The 23,949-nt window shown below is 50.7% G+C and overlaps 1 protein-coding gene across 1 annotated transcript in view; it reads right to left on the bottom strand.

Moving 5' to 3' along the window:
• The window catches only part of RAP1GAP2 (RAP1 GTPase activating protein 2), a 213,227-nt gene that overhangs the window by 177,529 nt on the left and 11,749 nt on the right, over positions 1-23,949 (bottom strand). Inside the window, 1 exon segment of the mRNA XM_038548535.1 lies at positions 22,532-22,648. Coding sequence (XP_038404463.1) covers positions 22,532-22,648 — 117 coding nt within the window.

Raw genomic sequence — 23,949 nt, 5'->3', positions numbered from 1 at the left:
ACATTCAACCACAGCCACGCAGTCTTGCGCACACCTAGATCGTACTCCAGGGACAATGAGAAGAAACTTAGTGTCTGATACCCCACCATCTCCATCCAGCCCTGGCATCTGAAATGCCACCCTACCCACCCAGGCACAACCCGAGCCTGCCACTCTTGCGCTCCCACGGGCAGCCACAGTAGATCCAAGACTTCCCAGAGAGATTCACTCCCATCCCTTCAACTGCCCCCCCTCTGTTACCTACCATCCAAAGCCCCCAAAGGAGACGCTGCGTTTCCTGCCAAACATGGTTGTGGCCGCGGGCCCCACGTCCTAGTGATGTCTCAGGAGCTGTTGACAAAAGGGCTGTGGTGCAGCTGGGTCAGTGGGGCCACAGGCTTAGGGCGGGACGCCCAGTGTAGCACCTCCCCCATCGCTTGTCCCCCAACCCCAGCACTTCCTGTGGGTGAGGCCGCAGGGTTGGGGGTGTGCCCTGCCCTCCAGGAGGCAAGGAGACAACAGGGGAGTCTGTAGAGGGCAGTTTCCCCACGCCCAGAGGAACCCACAGCTCCGGAAGGCGTTCGGGTAGCAGATTGCACCATAGCCCGAGTTGGCAGCTGGGTCGCACAGAGCCCTGGCTTCCCAGAACCCAAAGGAAGGTGGAGGATTCTCACAAGAGTGCCTGTGAGGAAGAGAAAGAGCCTGCTGGAAGGCTCAGGAGGCTTGCACGCAAGCCCTTCATACTCACTCCCTAGGGCTGCCTTCCTGCGCCACCTTGGCTCAGCACACACCAGCTAAATCAGCCCCACTCCTATACACTTGCAGACATAAGTCCACACACACTCCCAGCAGCATGGAGGCACACACACGTGTGCATATATATACAAGCACAGGACCCACAGATGCACACAGGTATGTTCATATAAGTGTCCTTAGACACCCACATACACACGCATGCAAACACTGCACATTAATATGCTAGTTCATACAAACCTCGATGGAGACACCTGCACACAGACCTCGTGTCCATGTAACTCCCCAGAAGACAGGCTCGTGCATGGATGCAGACCCATGTGCACACACCCAGGCACACGCTTAGACTGTACACATGCCCACAAGGTGCATTCACACATACACATGCACAAGCACAGATCCCAGGTCAGCAATGTCACACTTCTCGCTGGCAGGAGTGGAGGTAGGAGAGTGGCACGTGTGTGGAAGTGTGTTTCTTTCCTGCTGGAACTCAAGGCTAGCCCTTGTCTCTATATGCACCCGTGCTGACCATCCCAGATATACAGTAGGTACTCACTAATGACAGCCCAAGGACAGGCATGGCACATGTGCTAGCAGGGCACCAGGCCCATACCCTGCCCCAAGCAGTGAAGAAAGGGAAACAGAGCTGCCATGGCCCTTCTCAATGGCCCACCCTCCCCACGGTTTCCTGTTTGGGGCCCAATGCCACTCTGAGCATCAGACATGTGCTGTGGTACCAGAAGGCCACCCCCAGGTCATGGACAAAGGGCACAGGCATTTCTATTTTCTTGACTCCTCCATAGAGGGAAGGCTATGGGCCACAGGTGCAGTTTCATGGCCCGGCCCAGTTCTGATCTGTGAGTGGCAAGTGTGGGGTCTTTTTCTCTAAGGCAGCTGGCCTCTCAGCAGGAGCATGGTGGTCCTTGGTTCAGCCACATCCTCCACCCCACCTTCACCAGGAAAGGAAGGATGGTGTGGCCCACCCTCTGGGGTTGCGTCAGACCACTAGCTTCCCACTAGATGTCCCCTCCACACCCAGACGTCTTCCCACACTGCACCCACCCCACATCCAGGGGAGGCTCAGCAAACAGCATGGACGCCTTGGGTCCTGCCTGCCCTGCATCTGTTTGGTCTCCCTCTGAGTAAAACAGCTCTGTGCTCCATCCACCCCCAGAGGGAGCATCTTGCCAGCCTGGCTGACCAGGGCACCCACCCTGCTGGCCACAGTGACTAGCTCAGGAGTGGGCAGGAGAACTCAGCAGACCTCACTCCCAGAGCTAAGGGCCAGATATATATCCCATTATCCCTAAATCCAACATGAGTTGGATTTCTCCCACTCTCCATTGAGGAAGTCTAAGATAAAGAGCTTGGTGGGTGTAAGAGTACAGTGGAGAAAAGCCCACTCAGCCTGCTCCGTCATCACACCAACTCCAATTCCAGGCCAAGCACTGTACTAAGTACAGACAGCACCAGGTGAGAGCCCAGGCCTGGATGCCATGCAGGTTACTAATAACACAATTCTTATTGCAAATTACTTACTTTTTTATCAATTAGAGAGAGTTCATAGTGAACCCATCACTGGAGCACATCATCTGACATTCTTTCATGTGGGAGAGTATGAAGTGAGGTTATACCAACAAGCTTGGGCACTTCCAACCTCCCATCATCTAGTCTTATCTGTACACACACACAACCATGCTTTCATGAGATCCAACATCTTATTCCAGGGGAAGAGGCAGCTGAGAGCTGCTCTCATGCAGGCCCTCATAGTCTACAGACACACTCAGGTGAATACCGAGGGAAGAGGCCACAACCCAGTAGGGATGCAGGCCCAGGCCCAGCCCCAAGCATCTGGAGGTCAGCAGGGTGGCCCAGAGACCAGACAGGCAGGAGTTTCAGGTCCTTAGTTTCCCTGTCTGTAAAACGGACAGACAGGAGCATTTCAAGGCTCCAGCTGCTGCCACCTGGAGGCTGGATTCTCCCACCAGGGGTTCTGTTCTCTTGCATGGTAACCACAAAAGATGGAGTAATGGATGCAGACCCCTGGCCAAGGGGTAGCAATGGCCTGGCGGCATCAGCAGGAAGAGACATGGAACCCACAGCATCCTGAACATCCTTGAAGCAACTAAGATCCAGGAACCTTGGAGAGTCCAGATGGACCCACGCCCTTCTTAGTCCTCAGAGTAAAGGCCCACAGAGACAGAAGGGACGATCCCAGATGACTTATATTTTACTCTCTGAGCTCTAGAGGGATGTGAGAACCATTTAGAGCACCTTCCACTCTCCCTTCCACAGCTCCAGGCTCCTGAGTTTTAGAGCCGTGTGACCCCCAGCAAGTAACCTGACCTGAGGCCTCAGTTTCCCCCTCTGTAATATGATGGCTGCCACCACACTCACAAGATTGCAAATGAATGTGAATACTCAGGACAGGCTCCATGCCATAATGGAAGTCGTTCTAACTATCACCTGCTACAATCCCACCCCCTCCATGGTCCCGCTCAGCTCCCCGTCGCCCCTGCTCTGACCCCTCAGTTCCTTTTCTACGAGGGGTCCACGCACTCTCTGGGAAAGACTGTGAGTCAGAGAAAAGAGAACCACTTTGTAAGCTAGGCCCAGCCCTCCCACCCCCACCAAGCACAGCCCAGCTTCCTCCCAGACCTCCGCTGACTCAGATGGCCAAGCAGTCAGAATGGAGACAAAACAAGCCATGGGGACAGGGGAGCCAAGGGCAGTGCCTCTATCTGGGAGTTTACGATGGGTGGCACTGACCTAACCACTTCGCTCCTTTCAGTGTCACACCACCTCTGAGATGGTACCACTGTTACCCTCATTTCACAGATGAGGACACTGAGGCACAGAGAGGTCAAGGAACTTGACAAAATTTGCCCAGCACAATGGTGGCAGAATTAGGTCGGATTCCAGAAACCAAGTTATCAGTCATTGTTCTATATGATAATCTGCACTGACAAATGCCCATCACCAGGTCAAACCTGCCCCACTAACTCTGGAACCTACACAAAGGCCCAATTCATGCAGTGCCCATTTTACAGACAGGGAAACTAAGGACCTGAAAGCAAAGCACAGCTCAACAGCTAAGAGAAACCAAGGATGAAGTCAGAAAGAGCCTCCACCAGGCAAGAGAGACTCCTCCTCTCCTGAGATTGCTCCTTCCCCTTCCATGGAGCCAACTTGGGGTCACCAGGTCACAAGGCTCTGGTTTCCCTGGGGGAGGCCTGTGGGTGTTTCTGGTCCAGCTGAGGGACAAGTTCCCACCAGAACTTGGAACTAGGGGACAGAGCTCCAGGGGACCCACCCAGCTCCCCAGGCTTTAGATAAACGTGGAGCTGAGAACACGGGCTAGGACCAGAGGAGGAAGAAGCTCAAGCCCCTACCAATAGCCCCTGCACTGTGTCTATAGGCCCCTGGGGGCAGGAGGAAGGGAGCAGCAATGTGGTTTCCCCTACTCCGATAGCTCTGTCTTCACAGCCACTAGTGGGAGCTGAAGGAGGAGACAAGCATGGAGAGGAGCTGCTATGGGAAGCTCTGAAAACAGATGCCCCTGGAGAAACAGGCACTAGATCATTTGGCCTAGATCCTCCCCTGCTCCACACAGCAGGAGCTGGCACCAGTAGGGACCAGGTGGGGCTCAGCTCTCCTCCCACCTTGACCACTGAACCACCCTCAGCAGGCCACATACTCTTTTGGGACTTCAGCTGACCTTTCCTCAAAGGGGAGGCTACATTCACCCCTGCTTCCTTCATAAGCCAAGTGCGGACACAAGACAGTGGCAGAGAAGGACACTCTGATCTTCAGGAAAACAGGCTGCAATGGCATTCAGAGCCAGCAAACACTCATCAGTTAGAAATCCACACCTTGGGATGGAGACAAAATGAGGTCTAACACCTGCACTGTGATTTACTGTGCACTGATCACTTCCCCACACACACTATCTCAAGGGCCAGACTGAATTTCCCATTGCACAAGTTCTGAAAAGCAAGACGATGACAAAAGATTGCAAGAGCAGTGCTAGTGCAAAAAGCAGACTCCAAGAGTAGGCCCCTGAGTCAAGACTGTTGGGTTTATTCTGATCTGCTCAGTATTGCCAGGCTACCAAAAGAACTGCTAGCAACGTGTGGCTAAAGACTAAAAAGCTATCAAATTGGGACACCTGGGTGGCTCAGTGGTTAAGTGTCTGCCTTTGGCTCCAGTCGTGATCCCAGGGTCCTGGGATCAAGTCCCGGATCAGACTCCCAAAGGGGAGTCTGCTTCTCCCTCTGCCTATGTCTCTGCTTCTCTCTCTGTGTCTCTCATGAATAAATAAATATAATCTTTAAAAAGAAACAAACAAACAAACCTGGACAATGGTACAAGGATAGAAGGAAACAGGACTCCCCTCGTTAAGGTAGCTATTTGGCAACATCTATCAAAATTTTAAGTGCAAGGGCAGCCCTGGTGGCCCAGCCTACAGCCTTCAGCCTGGAGTGTGATCCTGGAGACCCAGGATCGAGTCCTACGTCAGGCTCCCTGCATGGAGCCTGCTTCTCCCTCTGTCTGTGTCTCTGCCTCTCTCTCTCTCTCTCTCTCTCTCTCTCTGTCTGTCATAAATAAATAAATAAAATCCTAAAAAAAAATTTTAAGTGCACATACCCTTTGTGCCAGAGTTTTGTCTTTAGAGATTTATTCCACATGTAAACTCATACATAGACAAGATCTATGCATATGCATGCTAATAACACCGTTGTTTGAAATAGCAAATACAAATAAATAAATAAATAAAATATAAAAAATAAAAACATAAAGCCATTCTCATTTTAAAAATAAAGGTTTTTTACTTATTTATTTATTCGTAGAGACACAGAGAGAGAGAGAGGCAGAGACACCGGCAGAGGGAGAAGCAGGCCCCATGCAGGGAGCCCGACGTGGACTCCTGGGTCTCCAGGATCACACCCCGGGCGGCAGGCAGTGCCAAACTGCTGTGCCACTGGGGCTGCCCGCAGTGAAAGAATCTTAAGCAGAGTCCACGCCAGCATGAGCTTGATCTCACCACTTTAAGGTCGACCTGAGCCGAAATCAGGAGTCAGATGCTCAACTGACTGAGCCACCCAGGCACCCCTTAAATAAATAAATAAATTCTTATACGTGCCTCGACAATTTCTGGAATGGAACATAAGCAATGGTCCAAGCAAGACTAGTTACCTCGGAAGAATGGGGCTAGCATTGAAATTTGGAGGGAAGGGACTTTTCATTTTATGTCCTTTTGTACTGCTTGATTGATTGATTGATTGATTTTTTTATTTTTATTTTTTTTGCCACGAACATGTTATAAGTTAAAGAAAAAAAATGTTAAGTATATGAATGGAGGGCAGCCCGGGTGGCTCAGTAGTTTAGCGCCGCCTTCAGACCAGGGTGTGGTCCTGGAGACCTGGGATCGAGTCCCATGTTGGGCTCCCTGCATGGAGCCTGCTTCTCCCTCTGCCTGTGTCTCTGCCTCTCTCTCTCTCTCTCTCTCTCTCTCTCTGTATAAAATCTTTTAAAAAAAAAAGTATATGAATGGAAAAATAAAACAAGCAAGAGCTGAAACAGTATCAACTACAAAGGCTCATTTCTTTAAAAACTTCTTAAGCTACTTGGAGCTCAAACAGTGCTCCCAGTCCTGGGACACCTCTTCTACTCTGAAGGGAAGTCGGTCTCTTTCCAGAAAGGGCAGGCAGCCCAGGATCTCTCTTTCACTGCCTCACTCCAAATGGTCCTTCTATCCACTCTTCTTTTAAGCAAAGAGCTTGTGCTTTAATCTTAAAACTCAAAGGTGGGGCACCTGGGTGGCACAGCGGTTAAGCATCTTCCTTTGGCTCAAGGTGTGATCCCGGAATCCTGGGATTGAGCCCCACATAGGGCTCCCTACATGGAGCCTGCTTCTCTCTCTGCCTATGTCTCTGCCTTTCTCTCTCTGTGCCTCTCATGAATAAATGAATAAAATCTTTAAAAAAAGAAAACTCAAAAGAAACCAATATATAGCTTTGCTGGAGGAAATTTGACAACACAAATTAGAATCCTTATGTGCATGTCAAGGTGGCTTCTGCAGTAAAAAACTTCAAGGCCTGTTTTTGGATCTGGGTGTTGGTTTTACATGGGTGTGTCAACTTTTTGAAATTCACCCATACACTTAAAATCTGTGCACTTTTCTGTATGTATATTATGCTTTCATAAAGAGGTTTGTTTCTTCATATGTATGCTTTTGACCTAGCAATTTTGTTCCCAATTCCACACCATCCCAAGAAGAAAAGAATCAGGGCTGTGCGTCAAGTTGTACTTTTGAAGGTCTCCAGCACAGTGTTGTCATAACTGTGAAACTATGAGAATGACCTAAATTACAGACAAGTTAAGTTCAAGAAAGATTGTGCCTCCTAACAACCGAGTGTATTCCAGCCAATATAAAGTAGTTGTAGGGCAGCCCCGGTGGCGCAGCGGTGTGGCGCTGCCTGCAGCCTGGGGTGTGATCCTGGAGACCCGGGATCGAGTCCCACATCGGGCTTCCTGCAGGGAGCCTGCTTCTCCCTCTGCCTGTGTCTCTGCCTCTCTCTTCGCTCTCTCTGAATGAATAAATAAATAAATCTTTAAAAATAAATAAATAAATAAGTAGTTGTAGAAATACATGTAATGACACGGGAAAACAGTTGCAGTATATTTCTGAATGGAATAAAACAAGCTAAATATTATGTTCCATGCCATATCATTCAAGGGGTGAGACTAAGGATCATGATTTTTTTACTTCTTTATGCTTTTCTGAATTTTCTCTTTTCTGAAATAAGCATGCAGTACTTCTATAATTAGAAAAAGCACAATAAAGGGGCACCTGGGTGGCTCAGTCAGCTAGGCGTCTGCCTTCAGCTCAGGTCATGATCCCAGTGTCCTAGGATCAAGCCCCACATCAGGCTTCTTGCTTAGCGGGGACCCTTCTTCTCCCTCTCCCTCTGCCTTTGCCTGCCACTCCCCCTGCTTATGCTCTGTCAAATACATAAATAATATCTTTAAAATTAAAAAAAGGAAAGAAAAAGAAAAGCACAATAAACCCTACTTAATGACAAATAAATTTTGCTAAAGGAGACCAGAAAGGGGACAAGCCCAGGTTTCCAAAGGCGCTGGGCATGAGAGTCACCTGGGGCTTAAAATAACCTTGGTTCAAACCCCAGCCCTGCTGCTTACTAGCAGTGTGACCCAGGGCAAGTCCCTCAACTTCTCTGTATCTCAGACCAGACACCCCATCTATAAAATGGAGACAATAAGAGTACCCACCTCAGAGGACTGCTGGGAGGGGTAAATAAGCTACTATGCATGAAGCCTTCAGAGGAGTGCCCGGCAGAGACCTACAGATGTGTCAGCCAGTGGTACTGCTCAAGTTCTGATTCCATCATTCTAGAGTGGGGCCCGGGAATCTGCACACTTAACAAATTCCCCTGGTGACTCTGGGCCAGTGAGAAATCCATGACAACAGTCCTGTTATCTTTGGTGGCCCTGGAACTATCTGAAGGAGATCTCAGTAAAGGAGATCACAGGGCCAGCTCTTCATGATCCCTCTGTCCAGTGGGGTCACTCCCAACCCTCCCCTACACCAGCAGAGCCTCTCCTGAATGGGCTGGAATCTGGGCATCAGCACCCTCTGCAGGCAATTTTGGGTAGTGCAAAGGAAGAAAAAGGGGTGGCTGGCTTGCATTTCTAGGATGGCAGCCGTACTGCCCCCTGGCATGAGGGATGGGGGTTGCGGGAATCCTAGGTCCTGCAGGAGATAAAGCCACAACTATCTCCTGGTGTCAGAACACATGGGTTCCAGTCCTGGTGGTCTCACATCAAATATAGCTGAGGGGAAACCTACTCCAATGCCCTCTGCCTCCGTTTTCTTCATCTGTAAAGAATAACTGCACTCATTTCTCGAGAATCTCCCATGAACCAGTTATGTCATACCGCTTACTTTACTTAAGCCTTGCCACAACCATGTCCTCTCTCCCGGTGAGGAAATAGAGCCATAGAGAAATTAAGGAGCTTGCCCAAGGTCATAGCGCTGGCAGGTGCAAGGGGCAGAATTCAAACCCACAGGCCCTGCTTTTAATGAGCCTGCTGTTCCTATAGAGCATGAGGGAGGGACCAGATGGGAACTAGGGCTAGGCTGGGTTCCGGCAAACCAAGAGTCTTCCTGGGCCCCTGCTAACGCCAAGTGAGGAGCAGCCCCAACTGGGCCAAGAAAGCACACCCTGAGATACCTCCCCAGAGCCTGGCAAACTGGGCTGGGGAGAGATCCTTCTGTCAGATGAATAGTGACTCAGGTGGAAGCAGGTGGAGGATGAAGGAGAGGTAAGGAGCACCCCCAAACACTTTTAAAAAGCCCCACAGCTCAAACACAGCATGCTCAAGATGCACTTATCACGATTCTCCTGAATAAAAATGGGGGTCCTAGTGGGGTTTGCCCTCACAGGCCCAGAGGAATGCTGCTGGAGTCCCAGCCTTGGGACATCTCCATAAATGCTTGTCCCTTGCCTCTGTGAAGGGAACAGCGCTAACTCAGAAGGACACAACAAATAGAGACAGAAAAGGCCCTTTCCACTCAAGGCCCCCCTCTTCCCCACCCTTAAACAGCCTCCAAACAGTTAGGGTCCTCCTGTATCACAAACAGGCATGGGGGAGAAATCAGGGCTGGATCCTGCAGCATGGTGAAAACCCGGACCAACACCTCACTTGGGGATAGGGGACCTGTAGGTGAACTACAGTCACCGCTAAAGAAATAACCCAGTGGGGGTAGCTGGGTGGCTCAGTCTGTGAAGCATCTGCCTTTGGCTTAGGTCATGACCCTGGAGTCCTGGGATCCAGCCCCGCATCAGCAAGCAGTCTGCTCCTCCTTCTCCCTCTGCTGTTCCCCTGCTTGTGTGTGTGTGCACTCTCTCTCTCTGTCAAATAAATAAAATCTTAAAAAGGCAGGGGGAGGGGGGCTCAGTCGGTTAAGCGTCTGCCTTTGGCTCAGGTCATGATCTCGGGGTCCTGGGATACAGCCCCAGGACAGGCTCCCTGCTCAGCGGGCAGTCTGCTTCCCTCTCTCCCTCTGCACACCACTCTCCCTGCTTATACTCTCTCTCTCTGTGGAAATGAAATGAAATGAAATGAAATGAAATGAAATGAAATGAAATGAAATGAAATGAAATGAAATGAAATGAAATGAAATAGAAAGAAAGAAAGAAAGAAAGAAAGAAAGAAAGAAAGAAAGAAAGAAAGAAAGAAAGAAAGAAAGAAGGCAGCCCTGGTGGTGCGCAGTGGTTTAGCACTGCCTGCAGCCCAGAGTGTGATCCTGGGGACCCTGGATCGAGTCCCATGTCGGGCTCCCTTCATGGACCCTGCTTCTCCCTCTGCCTGTGCCTCTGCCCCCCCTCTCTCTCTGTGTCTCTATAAATAAATAAATAAAATCAGAAAGAAAAGAAAGAAAGAAAGAAAGAAAGAAAGAAAGAAAGAAAGAAAGAAAGAAAGAAAGAAAGAAGAAAGAAGCTAATGTTGTCCCCATTTTACAGATGGAAAAATTGGGGCACAAAGAGACTAAGTAATTTTCTCAAGGTCACATTCTTAGGAAGTAACTGTGGCAGGTTGACTGTATTTTCCAAAGACAGCAAAAAAAAAAAAAAAAAAAAAAAAAAAACAAAAAACAAAGACAGCCACACCATCCCACAATACATCCCCCATCCCACATGCTCATATTACCATGTGACACTGACACCCCTCTCCACTAAGAGGTGGAATCTCTCTTCCCTCCTCCTAGATCTGTATGAACCTGTGACTGTGGCAGGAACAATGCTGCACCATCTCCAAGGACAAGTAAGAAAAACTAAAAAAAAAAAAAAAGAAAGAAAGAAAAGAAAAACTAAAATAGCTTCTGCTGGCTCTTTCTTGGGATTCTTGCCCCTTCACCCAGCCCCAATGCTGTGAGGAAGCCCAAAGTAGCACACAGGGATGTGACAAGAAGACAGAGCACACGGTGAGGCCCATGTAGTAAGGAACTGAGTCCTCAAGCCAACAGCCAGCATTAAATGCCAGACACGAGCAACTTAGCCTTCAGACCAGCCCCACTTTGAGCCACCCGGATGATGACTGCTCTGCCCAAAGTACAGATTCCTGAGCAAAACAAATATCACCATTGTTTTAAGCCATAAGCTTCTGGGCAGTTTATTATGCAGAATAAAATAATCAGAACAGGGGCGCCTGGGTGGCTCAGCCGGCTATGCATCTTCCTTGAGCTCAGGTCATGATGCCAGGGCCCTGCTCAGTGGGGAGTCTGCCTCTCCCTCTCCCTCTGCCCCTCGTCCCATTTGTAATTTCTTTCTCTCACTCTCTCCTCTCTCTCAAATAAGTAATAAATAAAATCCTTTCAAAATAAAATAAAATAACCAGAACAGCAATGGAGCCAGAACTAGAACCCAGCACGCTGGCCCCAGAGCCTGTGCCCCTGGCCATCCTACGATGGTCTCTGCTGTGTGAGAGACAGCAGAGAGGAGGATTTTAGAGCTACGGCCTTGAGTCAGACATATCTGCATATATTCATTCATTATTCATTAATTTAATAAGTGCCTATTTACTGCATCCTGGGATATTGTGATTTATAAGAAATATGTATTTGGCCTCTGTCTACAATTCCCAGCTCATAGCTCCCCAAACTCTTGGAATTTCGCAAGTGCTGAGAGTGATAAAGGTGTCTCATTATGTGAACAAGGTGATTTTTTTTAAAGATTGTATTTATTTATTCATGAGAGACAGAGAGAGGCAGAGACACAGGCAGAGGGAGAAGCAGGTTCCCCATGGGGAGCCTGATGTGGGCTAACCCCCAAGATCACATGCCCAGAGCCAAAGGCAGGCACTCAACCACTAAGCCACCCAGGCGCCCTGCCCCACAAAGGTGACTTTTTTTCTTTTTTTTTTTTAAGATTTATTTATTTATTCATTCAGAGAGAGAGAGGCAGAAACACAGGCAGAGGGAGAAGCAGGCTCCATGCAGGAAGCCTGACATGGGACTCGATCCCAGGTCTCCAGGATCACACCCCAGGCTGCAGGTGGCGCCAAACCGCTGTGCCACCAGGGCTGCCCCAAAGGTGACTTTTTAAAGCACTAAGGGTTAGAGGCTGGTTGCCAAGAGAATCAATCACGTGATTAGAGGGCTAGCACTTTTAGTCCTATCCCCTAACCCCCAAAGAGGGTAGGGGGCTGGAGGGTGATTCAAAGGCCAATGGCTGATGACTTGACCAATGACTATGTAATGAAGCCTCCGTAAAAAGGCACAAGGACAGGGCTGGGAGCACTTCCATGTTGGTTGACCTGTGGAGGATGGGGAGAGTGGCGCTCTTGGAGACAGCATGGGCCCCACCCTGTCCCACACACTGCCCCCACACACCTCTTTCATCTGCCTGCTCCTGATTTACTTCCTTTCATAATAAATGGGTAATTTAGTAAGAAAAATGTTTCTTGGGAGTTCTGTGAGCTGTTCCAGCAAATTACCCCAACCTGAAGAGGAGGTCCTGAGAAGCTCTGATTTATAGCCAGTTGATAAGAAGCACAGGTGGCAGCTTGGGCTTGACTAGCATCTGTTGGACTGAACCCTTTAACTGTGGAATGCGATGCTATCTCTGGGTGTAGATTGTGTCAGGATTGAGTTGAATGCTCAGACACCCCGTTGGTGTCCAAAAGTCGTTTTGTAACATATATGGGGAAACCTACACATCCATACACACACACACACACACACACACACTGGAATTGGTCTCAGACCATCCCTACTGTGTTCCAGGCTCTGCTAGTGCTGAGGATACAATGGTGAACAAAATGGATTCCTGCCCCCCGGGGGGTAGGGGATGAAAGATTAAAGAGGCATAACTTCATACCCATATTTACAACACGTTGATAGGATCCAAAAGGGCCTGGGTGGGTGGGGAGCCCTGTTTGGAGAGGGTGATCTGGGACAGCCACTCTCAAGGGGAGACTGCAAGAATGAGATGGTCCAGCTTTGTGAAGAGTGAACAGAACAGCAGCAAAAGTCAAGAACAGAGCTGGGTTACATCCCGGCTCCACTACTTACTAGCTGTGTGATCCTGTGGCACTGACTCAGCCTCTCTGAGCCTCCACTTCCTCATAAAATGGAGATGCTTTCAGAACCCACTTCATAGTATCGCTCTCAGGAGCCAATGAGCTAATACCTGCACAGTGAACAGTCCAGGATCTGGTGCAGGAAGAGCTCCATAAATATAAATGATTGTGGCAACAGGAATTACTTGAGGACAAGGGCCCCAGTGCAATGCCCAGAGCTCCAGAGACCACTCTGCTCCCTGTCAGAAACTGGGCTGGCCACAGCTACCCAGGAAGAGGACATGGATGGGAGGGATCAGAGCGGGGGGGGGGGGGGGGGGGGGGGGGGCTTCCCACAGCTACACTGATACTCAGGCCTCTGAGGGAGGCAGGGATCAAGTGTATGGGGTGCACACATACTTCCCTGAAGCATGCTGACACATACAGCCAAGCTTCTGCCCACCTCCTGCAGCCGTGCCTGACTCATCTCCTCAATCTAGGGCTCACCCATCTGCCACCCTAGGTTCAGATCTCAAAGCATGGGGCTGGAAGTTGCACTGGTTATCCTTCCTAGGCCCTGCCCCAAAGGTAATGCGCACCCACACAGCCAGCGGGAAAGAAGCAACTTCCTCAAAACAGAAGGAGGTCCAGGGACAGGAAACTTGGAGAGACAGCAGAGCAGGGAAGGGCAGAAGACTAAGAAGCCCCAGGGCTGAGGAAATCCTGCTGGGGTCAGGTATCACCTGCCAGGAGACAGTCACACCCTTGAGGACTCTGGAGAGCGCCCAGTGTATGAACAACACACATACCAGAGGAAAGAACAGAAACACACAAGAATGCACACAGCAATGCACATGGGGACATACTCAGAGGACCCACACATACAAAGATGTGCAGCAACATGCCCACCACAGACACTTGTGCACATTCCACTGTGCCTGACTGCCCATCACTCCTCTCCTGCTCTTGCTCACTGCCAGTTATCTAATCAGCAAGGTCCCCAGGTGCCCATGCCTGCTGCCATCTGCTGACCCAGACCTGGCAGGGCCCAGCCAGCCTACCCAGCATAATCCAGGAAGGAGACTGCCAGCCCTGGATCTGAACTAGGGAAGGTGGTGGGAAACCAGGCGGCCCTGAGACCTTAGTGTGGGCACAGCCAAGGGCTCAGCACACTCTGGTTTTAGGCCAAGTCCCCCAGAGCACACAACTCATCTTGATGTCCCATCTGCTGTGAGAGTCCCTATGGCTGCTTTACATCTTGAGCAGGTGGAAAGGAATCCTCTCATAACTATACAGAAGCCCTGAAGGATTGTGGCAAACAGAAAAAAAAAAAAAAAAAACTATAGCATGGCAGGCTAAGATCAGAATGAAGCAGAACTTCGCACTAGAGAAGCACCAAAGCATTGAAAGAGAGGTATGGGCAAGACACCGTCATCTGGCTCCATAAAGAAGTCCTCTTTGGGGCACCTGGGTGGTCCAGTGGTTGAGCGTCTGCCTTCATCTCAGATGGTGATCCCGGGGTCCTGGGATCGAGTCCTGCATCCGGCTCCCCACAGGGAGCCTGCTTCTCCCTCTGCCCGTGTCTCTGCCTCTCTCTGTGTCTCTCAATGAATAAATAAATAAAATATTTTTTAAATAAATAAAGAAGACATACACATGGCCAACAAGCACATGCTGAGAAAATGCTCTGCATCACTTGCCATCAGGGAAATACAAATCAAAAGCACAATGAGATACCACCTCACACCAGTGAATGGTGAAAATTAACAAGACAGGAAACAACAAATGTTGGAGAGGATGCAGAGAAAGGAGAACCCTCTTGCACTGTTGGTGGGAATGTGAACTGGTACAGCCACTCTGGAAAACAGTGTGGAGGTTCCTCAAAGAGTTAAAAATAGAGCTAGCCTATGACCCAGCAATTGCACTAAGATACTGATGCAGTGAAAGACTGAGACACCTGCACCCCAATGTTTATAGCAGCAATGTCCACAATAGCCAAACTGTGGAAGGAGCCTCGGTGTCCATCACCTGATGAATGGATAAAGAAGATGTGGTCTCAAAAAAAAAAAAAAGAAGAAGAAGATGTGGTCTCTATATACAATGGAATATTACTCAGCCATCAGAGAGGATGAATACCCACCGTTTGCTTTGATGTGGATGGAACTGGAGGGTATGATGCTGAGTGAAGTAGGTCAATCGGAGAAGGACAATCATACGGTTTCACTCATACGGGGATTATAAAAATAGTGAAAGGGATTATAGGGGAAGGAGAGAAAATGAGTGGGAAAAATTAGAGAGGGTGACAAAGCATGAGAGACTCCTATCTCTGGGAAATGAACAAGGGGTAGTAGAAGGAGAGGTAGGCAGGGGGGATGGAGGGATGGGGTGACTGGGTGATGGGCACTGAGGGGGGCAGTTGACGGGATGAGCACTTGGTGTTATACTATATGTTGAAAAATTAAACTCCAATAAAAAAATAATACAGGGGAGCCCTGGTGGCTCAGCAGTTTAATGCTGCCTACTTAGGCCTAATCAGCCTAGGGCGTGATCCTGGAGACCTAGGATCGAGTCCCACGTCGGGCTCCCTGCATGGAGCCTGCTTCTCCCTCTGCCTGTGTCTCTGCCTCTCTCTCTCTCTCTCTCTCTCTCTCTCTCTGTGTGTGTCTCACGAATAAATAAATAAAATATTTAATTAATAATAATAATATAAATAAATAAATAAATAAATCTTTAAAACATGTATCCTTCGGGCGCCTGAGTGGCTCAGTTGGTTAGGCATCTGCCTTACACTCAGGTCATGATTCTAGGGTCCTGGGATTGAGCTCCACATCAGGCTCCCCAGGGGAAGCCTGCTTCTGTCTGCATAAATCTCTGCCTCTCTGTCTCTCATGAATGAATAAACAAATAATAATAAAATAATAAAAATGCATCCTCATTCTGCTTTCCTCTTTCCTAATTTTTTTAAATAAGCTCTATACCCACCATGGAGCTTGAACTCACAATCCTGAGATCAAGAGTCCCATGCTTCACGGACTAAGTCAGCCAGCCACCTCCATGCTTTCCCCTTTCCCCTTCATGCCCTTTGCTGCACCCTTGTTTCCCAAGATCACCTCCCAAATAAACCATCACACACAAGCCTTTCTCTCAGCTTCTGATTGTGGGAACACAGGTGGAGACACAGTGAGATGGCAGTGGGGCTGAGATACAAACCCAGGTCTGAGTAACAACAGAGCCCTTATGCTTAACCAGCTGCTGCCACCACCATCCATGCCGGGTCCCTTTTCTTCAAGAGTCAAGTCATTCTGAACCATGGTGGTTCAGCCACACTTGCTCCAGACAGAAACAGGGAGAAGAGGGTATTAGGGTGCCTGCAGCAGGAGGGTCATCTCTCTGGAAATTGAGCCACCTCCACCAAATTGGTTCAACACCCTGGGCTGAGCAGGAGTCCCAGCTAGATGTGCCCAGGCCCTACCCATGTTTGGCATCTGACTCTATCCAGAAACTTCTATGCCCTTCAGCTCCAGTCCCCCATTGCAGCCCCAAACAGGCCCCCCAAGGTCCCCCAAGGGCATCCCCACTCTTCAACATCTCGGAAAAGACAAGGGACCTCAGGTAGCTTCTTGAAGCCTGAACAGCCAGACCTAGCAGACACCCACACTGCCCCACCCCTGGACTCAGAAAACCCAACACACCTGCCTGGAGATGAGGACAGAGCCTCTCCCAACTCCTGCCCAAGTCGCAAAGATGTGATGAGACTTTCCTGGGGGAATCACTCCTGGGACCTCACAGCCCTGAGTCACTCCCAGCCTCCCCACACAACCCCACTCCTACCATCCCCCGCCCCCTCCACTGTTTGAATCCTCCTTAACCCACAGCAAAGGGTGGGGGTTCTTCCCTCTGCCTGGGGAACTGAGGCCTGTGGGGCTTAAGGTAAAGCCACAGGGTCACAGAGCAGGAAAAGAACCCAAGAGCTCTGGCACCCAGCCCAGAACAACCCTATTATTCCCCAGGGAGGCTGCTCTGAAGGGGGCCACTCACCAGAGGCAGCATTCAGAGCCCAAACCCCACTTGCATATAAATGCCCTTCAGTGTGTTAAGAAGGGTATATAAAGAGCTACAGGAAACAGATGAGGAAGAAGGATGCCCCCCCCCCCCCCCAGCTTCCTGGTCCAGACACGCAGCATCTGGTGTGGACTCTACAGAGTCCTGAGGTCTCCTGAACACAGATCGGCCCTCGACCCCCACCCAAGACTGGCTCTCCCACACCCACTCACCCAGGGCCTCCAGCAATGAGCACCAGGCTGGTGGCTGGCCCTACCCCTGAGGTCCACTAAGGCCTCTCTGCCAGCACCCCGCCATCCTAGCTCCCCTCTCCGCAACAGGCACAGGTTGGAACGACGATGGGGTGGGGTTTATGCCCTTTGGGGAAAAAAAACCACTAACCCAGACGAGCCACACAGTCCTCCTGGGGTTCCTGGCTGTTTTCTTCTGCCACCACCTGTAAACACCGCACCTCTGACCTCCACCTCTGTCAGCTTCTCTAGCCAAAGACTCTGGCAGGGGCTGAGCAACGTCTCACTCAGGCACACGCACCCGCATACGCGGCGTGTGTGCGCAATGCCCCACCCGCATGGATCGCTAAGGACAGTCACCCCATCTCCCAAACAGATCCCATTACGCCCAAGTGCCCTGTGGAATCGCAGCTCAGAGCTCACACACGTACGGGGCTGCATTTCTCTTTGCAAACACACGCATTTACACTCACAACACACACCCCGACTCCACGTTCGGTCCCACCCAGGATTCGCGCCCTGATCCAGGCTGTTGATGGCATCACTGCCCGGCCCCGGACCCACTGACCTTCTCCGACGCGCGGCGCCCAGAGCTCACTCCTCGACGTGGACAGACTGTCAACAGTCAGCGGCCGCAGCTCCCCCCGCCCGTGCGCCCGCAGCGGCGGCGTCCTCGCGTCTCCATCCGGACCGAGCCCCCTCCCGCGGCGGGCTTCCCCCGCTGCCCGCCCAGCCGCGTGCGCCGTCACTGGGGCGCGCACAGGCGCACGGCCGGCCCGCGGCCGCGAACGCACAAAGCTGCGCTCTCCGCCCCCCGCGGCCGCCGCGCACCTGGCGGGCGCGCCCCCGCCCCCGCCCCCGCCCCGCGCCGAGCCGCCCCCGCGCCCCCGCCCCCGCCCCGCGCCGCCCCCCGCGCCCCCCCCAGCCGCCCCCGAGCCGAGCCCCCCGCCCGCGCCGCCGCCCCGCCCCCGCCCCCGCCCGCTCGCACTGCCCGGGTCCCCGCGGTGTCCGGCCGGGCTCGCCCAGCGCCGCCGCCGCGCAGCTGCCCGAGGGGGTGGGAGGGGGTGGGAGGGGGTGGGGGTGGGGGAGCGCGGCGGGGCCCGAGCGCCGAGCCCCCAGCGGGGAAGCGCTCGTCGCCGGCGCTGGGAAACTGCCCGAGGCGGCTCCTCGGGAACAAAGGCGCGAGGCGGGGCAGGCGCGCGCCCAAGGGACCCGCGGGAGAGGAGGGAACAGCCCACCGGCCCACAGAAGTTTCTGGAGGATGGGGCCCCGGGCAGTGGGGAAGGAGGTGCGGAAAGATCCCGGGGTTCCTGGTCTATGGAGGCGGACGCTCCGGGGCTCTCCCCGGCTCTGCGTGGGGTGGGCCCAGGGAGGAGGTGCGGTGGTGAGGAGGAGGCCTCTAGCACTGCCAAACCCCGAAACTGCCCCCACTTTGTACCTAGCAGCGTGGGGCTCCCTTCGTCCACTCCGCGGACTTCCTCCCAGCTTCCGCCAAGCCAAGGATGCTCCTGAATTTGAAGGGGTCCTCTGGCAGCCTTTGGGATGCCTAGTCTTTTCCTTGGTAACATGCTCTCCAGGCGGCCTCCGGGATGAGAAGCTCACTCCCTCGGGGGCAGCACATGCCGTCCTCGGGCAAATCTAAGTGCTAAAAAGCCATTGCTTGGCTTCATGGAAATCTGTCTCGCCTGTTGACCACAACATCACTCTGCTCTGGCCACCATGGCTTTCTGCTTCTAGAATGCACTTAGGGCCTTGTCCTTGCTGGTCCCGGACCCGCTCTTCTTTTCCATCCCATCTCCTGTGTCCCCTTACCCCTTCCACCACCAGCAGCTTCTCCATATGCCTGCCCCCGTGTGTCCTTCAGGACTCACCTCAAATGTCCCCTTCTCAGAGAGGCCTTCCACCTCATCCAAAGTCCTCTTCCCCCCCCCCCCCCCACACACACACACACGTCACCCTTTCTCCATGCCCTGTTTTAGCACCTTCGGCACACTGATGGTCCTAGGAACTTCTCTCGTCTGTGTGTCTATGGTCCTTCTTTCCTGGTAGAGTATGTGCCCCATGGAAGCAGAATCCTTGTCTGCCTACAATGAGGCCCTGCAACACCAAGGCCTGACCCAGAGCAGGGTGAAAGGAAGAAAGGAAGACAGAGGTGGCCAGCCCATGGTCTGAGTCCCTTCAGCAGCTTTATCCATCATCCTGAAATGCACCCTGCTCAGCCCCTTCCAGGGTAATACCTGGCACAGTGTTAGCAGAAGAAAGGTATTCAGTCCCTGTCCCCCAGGCAAAGAACAAATGAAGGAACCTTCGTCTTAGGGTCTGAGACTAAGACCTTCCCTCCCCTGCCCTGGACTCTGCCCTGAGCTCTTGCATCCCCAAGATGCAAGCATTTTCTTAAAACCTAAATCATGGGGCCATACCCAAGCTTCTAGTCAATCAGAACCCCTCAGACAGCTGATTCCCTTGTCTACCTCCCAGGTATAAGCAGGACTGGAGGCCAGAATAGATTTCTCCATCCCTATTAAACTGTACCTACTTGATTTGGGTCCCGAATCTGCCATCTTGCCTGTTGGGCTGGTGCCCAGGTTCCTACCATCAGCACTGTCACCAGCTCACCAGATCCTTCTTCAACAACCCACTCATAAACACGTGGAGCAGGATTCAGCAGCCAATGGCAGCCTGCTCATCAAACTCAGAACCATAGTCTTCTGCTCCACCACCTCCAACCTACTTTCTAGTCTAGAAAACAAATCAGAAAAGCGAATAAGCTTCCCCCAGCAGGATGGGTTCTCAGGGAATTTGCTTGCTGCTGCTGATTATCTTCTCCAAACTGTCTTTTTAAAAATAAACTCTTGGGCAGCCCAGGTGGCTCAGCGGTTTAGCACTGCCTTCGGCCCAGGGCGTGATCCCGGATATCTGGGATGGAGTCCCACGTCGGGCTCCCTGCATGGAGCCTGCTTCTCTGCCTGTGTCTCTGCCTCTCTATGTGTTTGTGTCTCTCAGGAATAAATAAATAAAATCTTTAAAAAATAAAATAAGTGGGTGGAGAGTTGGGGTGACTGGGTGATGGGCAATGAGGGGGCACTTGGCGGGAGGAGCACTGGGTGTTATGCTATATGTTGGCAAATTGAACTCCAATAAAAAAATTTTTTAATAAAATAAAAATGAACTCTGAAATATTCATTCAGGACGAATCCTGAGTTCCTTATTTATGCTTTCTGGACTTATTTCCTCTTTGTAAAAATAGATATTATCTCAGCTACCTCCTGCCTATGGGCAAATGCCTTATTCTCTGAGAGGCAGTGTGCATGGTGATTATATGCACTGCAACTTACTCGCTGTGCCTCAGTTTGGTCATCTGAAAAATGGGGAGAACAATAGTACTTACATCAGAGCATTGTTATGAAGATTAGATCAATTTATTCTTATAAAGTATTTACACATGACACATAATAAGCACTCAGAAAATTAGCTGTTAATATTGTCACAAAAATTAGTACAGCCACAGAGTATGGCAGCCTCCCCTTCAAGTTCCTTGGGATATAGCTTTCCCAAGTATGAAAGCTGATTTTATTTCAAATAGCTCCATCCTGTCTCGTGATTGCTTCCCTCCTCCAAGAACTCAGCTGTACTCCTGTGACTCTCAAACACATTTGCGTTCTTTGGCTCAGAAGGCAGAGCAACTTTGTTAGCTTCAGGCCACCTGCATGGGCAGGAGGTCCCATCTCCTCTTCTTCCCTTGTCGTTACCTTGAGCAGGTAGAGCTGGCCAACCTGTCTTGGAGTCTGAGAGGCTAGCCTCTCTCCCAGCCTTCCTAGAGGTGAGCCTGCATTGTGTTCATTTGTCGTTCCCCCCCAATACTTCTTTAATCAACTCCTTCTCTGAAACATGACCTTAGGATGTAGCAGAGAACAAGCTGAAAAGGGCCCTGCTCTCATAAAGCTTACATTTGGAGGTGGGGGTTGAGGGGGTGTTGTCAGGGACAATGAACAAATGGACAAGATAATGTCCAATAGTGGCAAGAGTTTTGAAGAAGAAAAGGTGAGGGAGAAGCTACTTTATTATGTCAGATGGCAAATGTCACACAATAGGGTTTTGCATGTTGCCTGCAATTAAACCTGACCATGTGCCCTTCGTGTCCATGTGTCACTAGCATGCTCCCAGGGCAGCCACAGCAGCCTCTTTCTTTTTCCCTGCAAGCATTCACCACTATAAACTCAGAATTTCATTTTGGCACCCTTCCCAATAGTCTTGCCTCAAGCTCTAGGGAAATTTCTGTCTTTTCTCTACACTATTTGAAATCCACCTTCTGGAGTCCAGGGTGCTTGTCTGACTACCCATTCCCTGACTACCAAGAGTTCCCAGGTGGCCTGAGTCACCTTTCCCAGAGTTTTTGATACTTCTACAACATCATCTAATTAATTCTTCCTCCAGAGTATCAGATCTACAGCGAGAGTACCCAGCCACCTCACTGTTTCCTGTACCTTCTGAAATCTTGTTGAGACAAGAGGGAGCAGATGCACTGCTCTTAGCTAAACTGGATTCCTGGCAGATATCTAGGAGATGAAGTCACCCACTGACTTCCAAATCTTATTCCTAGGGTCAGCTGGGGAGCAGCAGTAGAATATCACCTCTGTTCTCTTGTTGGCCAGCCCATGATATAGCCCCCAAATGATATCACCTCCACTCTTCTTTCATTTAAACCACTCCGGGGAGGTGAGGCCTGCTCATTCTTGGCTGTGAGGGTCCTGCTAATTTAGGAGCTGGTGCAAAGATGTCTTGAGGGCGAACATGGAAGTAAGGTTCAGGATCAGGTCTAACAGAAGCCTTGGGAAGGTGAGACCACAGCAAGTTTGCCCAGGATCTCTGTGGAGACTGCTAATGCTTGTCATATCTGTCCAGTGTGGTGGAAGAGTGGATAGGAGCCTGGGAGCAGGAATCTGGGCCAGGAAAAGCCCTCCTCTCTCACCCCTCAGTCAGACTCCAAGCTGAATACCACAACAGAGGGCAGGAGGAGATGAGGAAGGCAGGGCTGGCTCCCTCCACCCACATCAAGGAGAGGTGAGGAGGCTGCCCAGCAAATCTGCCAGCCACTCTCCCTCTTAAAGAGGAACCAACTGACCCCTAGGCTTTTAGATTCTCTGCAGCCCTCATTTCACTTGAGACTCATGATCTTCCTGATAGAAGGCAGGGAATATATAATTATGCCCATTTCACAGAGAAGAAAGCAGAGGTAGTGAGCTGCCTCAAATCACTCGGTGCCTTCTAGGCTGAAGAAGTACCCAGGCTGACATACTCTTTCCAGAACCCTGGGAGGTTCCTCTAACTCTAAAGGCAGTGGTTCCCACTGCAGATTTACAACCAGTATGAAGCTGGCTGCATAAGTATTGCCTTTGGAGAGTAATGGCTGGGGGTCCCTTTACCTGGAGGGAGATTCTAGGTCAGCGCGGCTGAGGATGCGATGCTGCTGTGGGTTGTAGAGCCACTGGAAGGCTGTCAGTGTCCTCTCCTCAATTCGGAACCGTCCTTCCTGCACGTACCTGCGGACAGGACAGGAGAGAGTGAGGGGATGGACAGGCAGGGCTCTGCCAAGCTTCTTTGGGAATTTGACTCTACTTGCTGGAAAAAGATAGATGAGGGGTACCTGTCCCCGAATCTCCCCCACTGCTCATCTGCCAGAAAGCCCGTTTCCAGAAGGCCACAGTTAGAATATCCTGAAGAGGAGGTAGCTACAAGGTTTCAATTCAATGATGGAAAAACTTTCTAAAAGTCATTGTCTGAAGTTGAAAGGAGTCACTTGGAAGCGGTGAGTTCCCTGTTCCTGGCAGTATGTAAGCAGAGGTTGGGCTAGGGATTCAAGCATTAGATAAGGGTTCATTTTCCAAGCTCCTTATGGGACTGAGACCCTGGACTTCTTGATTTCACAGCAGGAAAAGGGCTGCCCTGGAGTGGGGGCCATGAATCAGATGTCAGGATTAGGTTCTTCCAGAACTTCTCACAGGGTCTCAGCCACTGTCTGGATGAACAGTAACCCTACAGTAAGAATGGAGGAGGCTGGGCTCGGCAAGGTGAAGACAAAAGGATCCCTCCCACTCCAGCCATCCCTTCCTGGTAGAAGTGTGAACCCATTCATTAATTCAACATTCATTATCTATGATGATGAGCAAGAGAGACTTAATTCCAGGAGTTTACAACCTTCTGGAGAGAGAAACCACCAAATAGTCACATGAACAAAAACATCATCACAGACAGGCCCTTTCATACATTACCAGCAGGAGTGTCAGTTGGTATAACTCCTCTGCAGGACAATCTGACACCACTTGTCTAAATTACAAGTGCAGGGATGCCTGGCTGGCTCAGTCTGTAGGGCATGTGACTCATGATCTCAGGGTTGTATATTCAAGCCCCACATTGGGTATAGAGATTGCTTAAAAATAAAATCTTTTTAGGGGACGCCCGGGTGGCTCATCAGGCTCCCTGCATGGAGCCTGCTTCTCTCTCTCTGCCTCTCTCTCTGTATCTCTCATGAATAAATTTTTTTTAAAAGAGAGAGAGAACAAATTGATGGTTTGTTCAGTTATGAAAAAATAATAAAAATAATAAAATAAAATAAATAATTTTAAAAATCTTTTTAGGAAAAAAAAAATCTTTTAGGGTGGCTCAGTGGTTTAGCGCTGCCTTCAGCCTAGGGCCTGATCCTAGAGACCCGGGATCGAGTCCCACGTCAGACTCCCTGCATGGAGCCTGCTTCTCCCTCTACCTGTGTCTCTGCCTCTCTCTCTTTCTCTCTCTCTCTCTCTGTCTGTCTCTCATGAAAAAATAAATAAAATCTTTAAAAAAT

This window comes from Canis lupus, chromosome 9, assembly GCF_011100685.1.
Source record: "Canis lupus familiaris isolate Mischka breed German Shepherd chromosome 9, alternate assembly UU_Cfam_GSD_1.0, whole genome shotgun sequence".
Lineage (NCBI taxonomy): Eukaryota > Metazoa > Chordata > Mammalia > Carnivora > Canidae > Canis > Canis lupus.
Note: the sequence above shows the minus strand (reverse complement) of the source record. Positions and strands in the feature narration are given on the sequence as shown.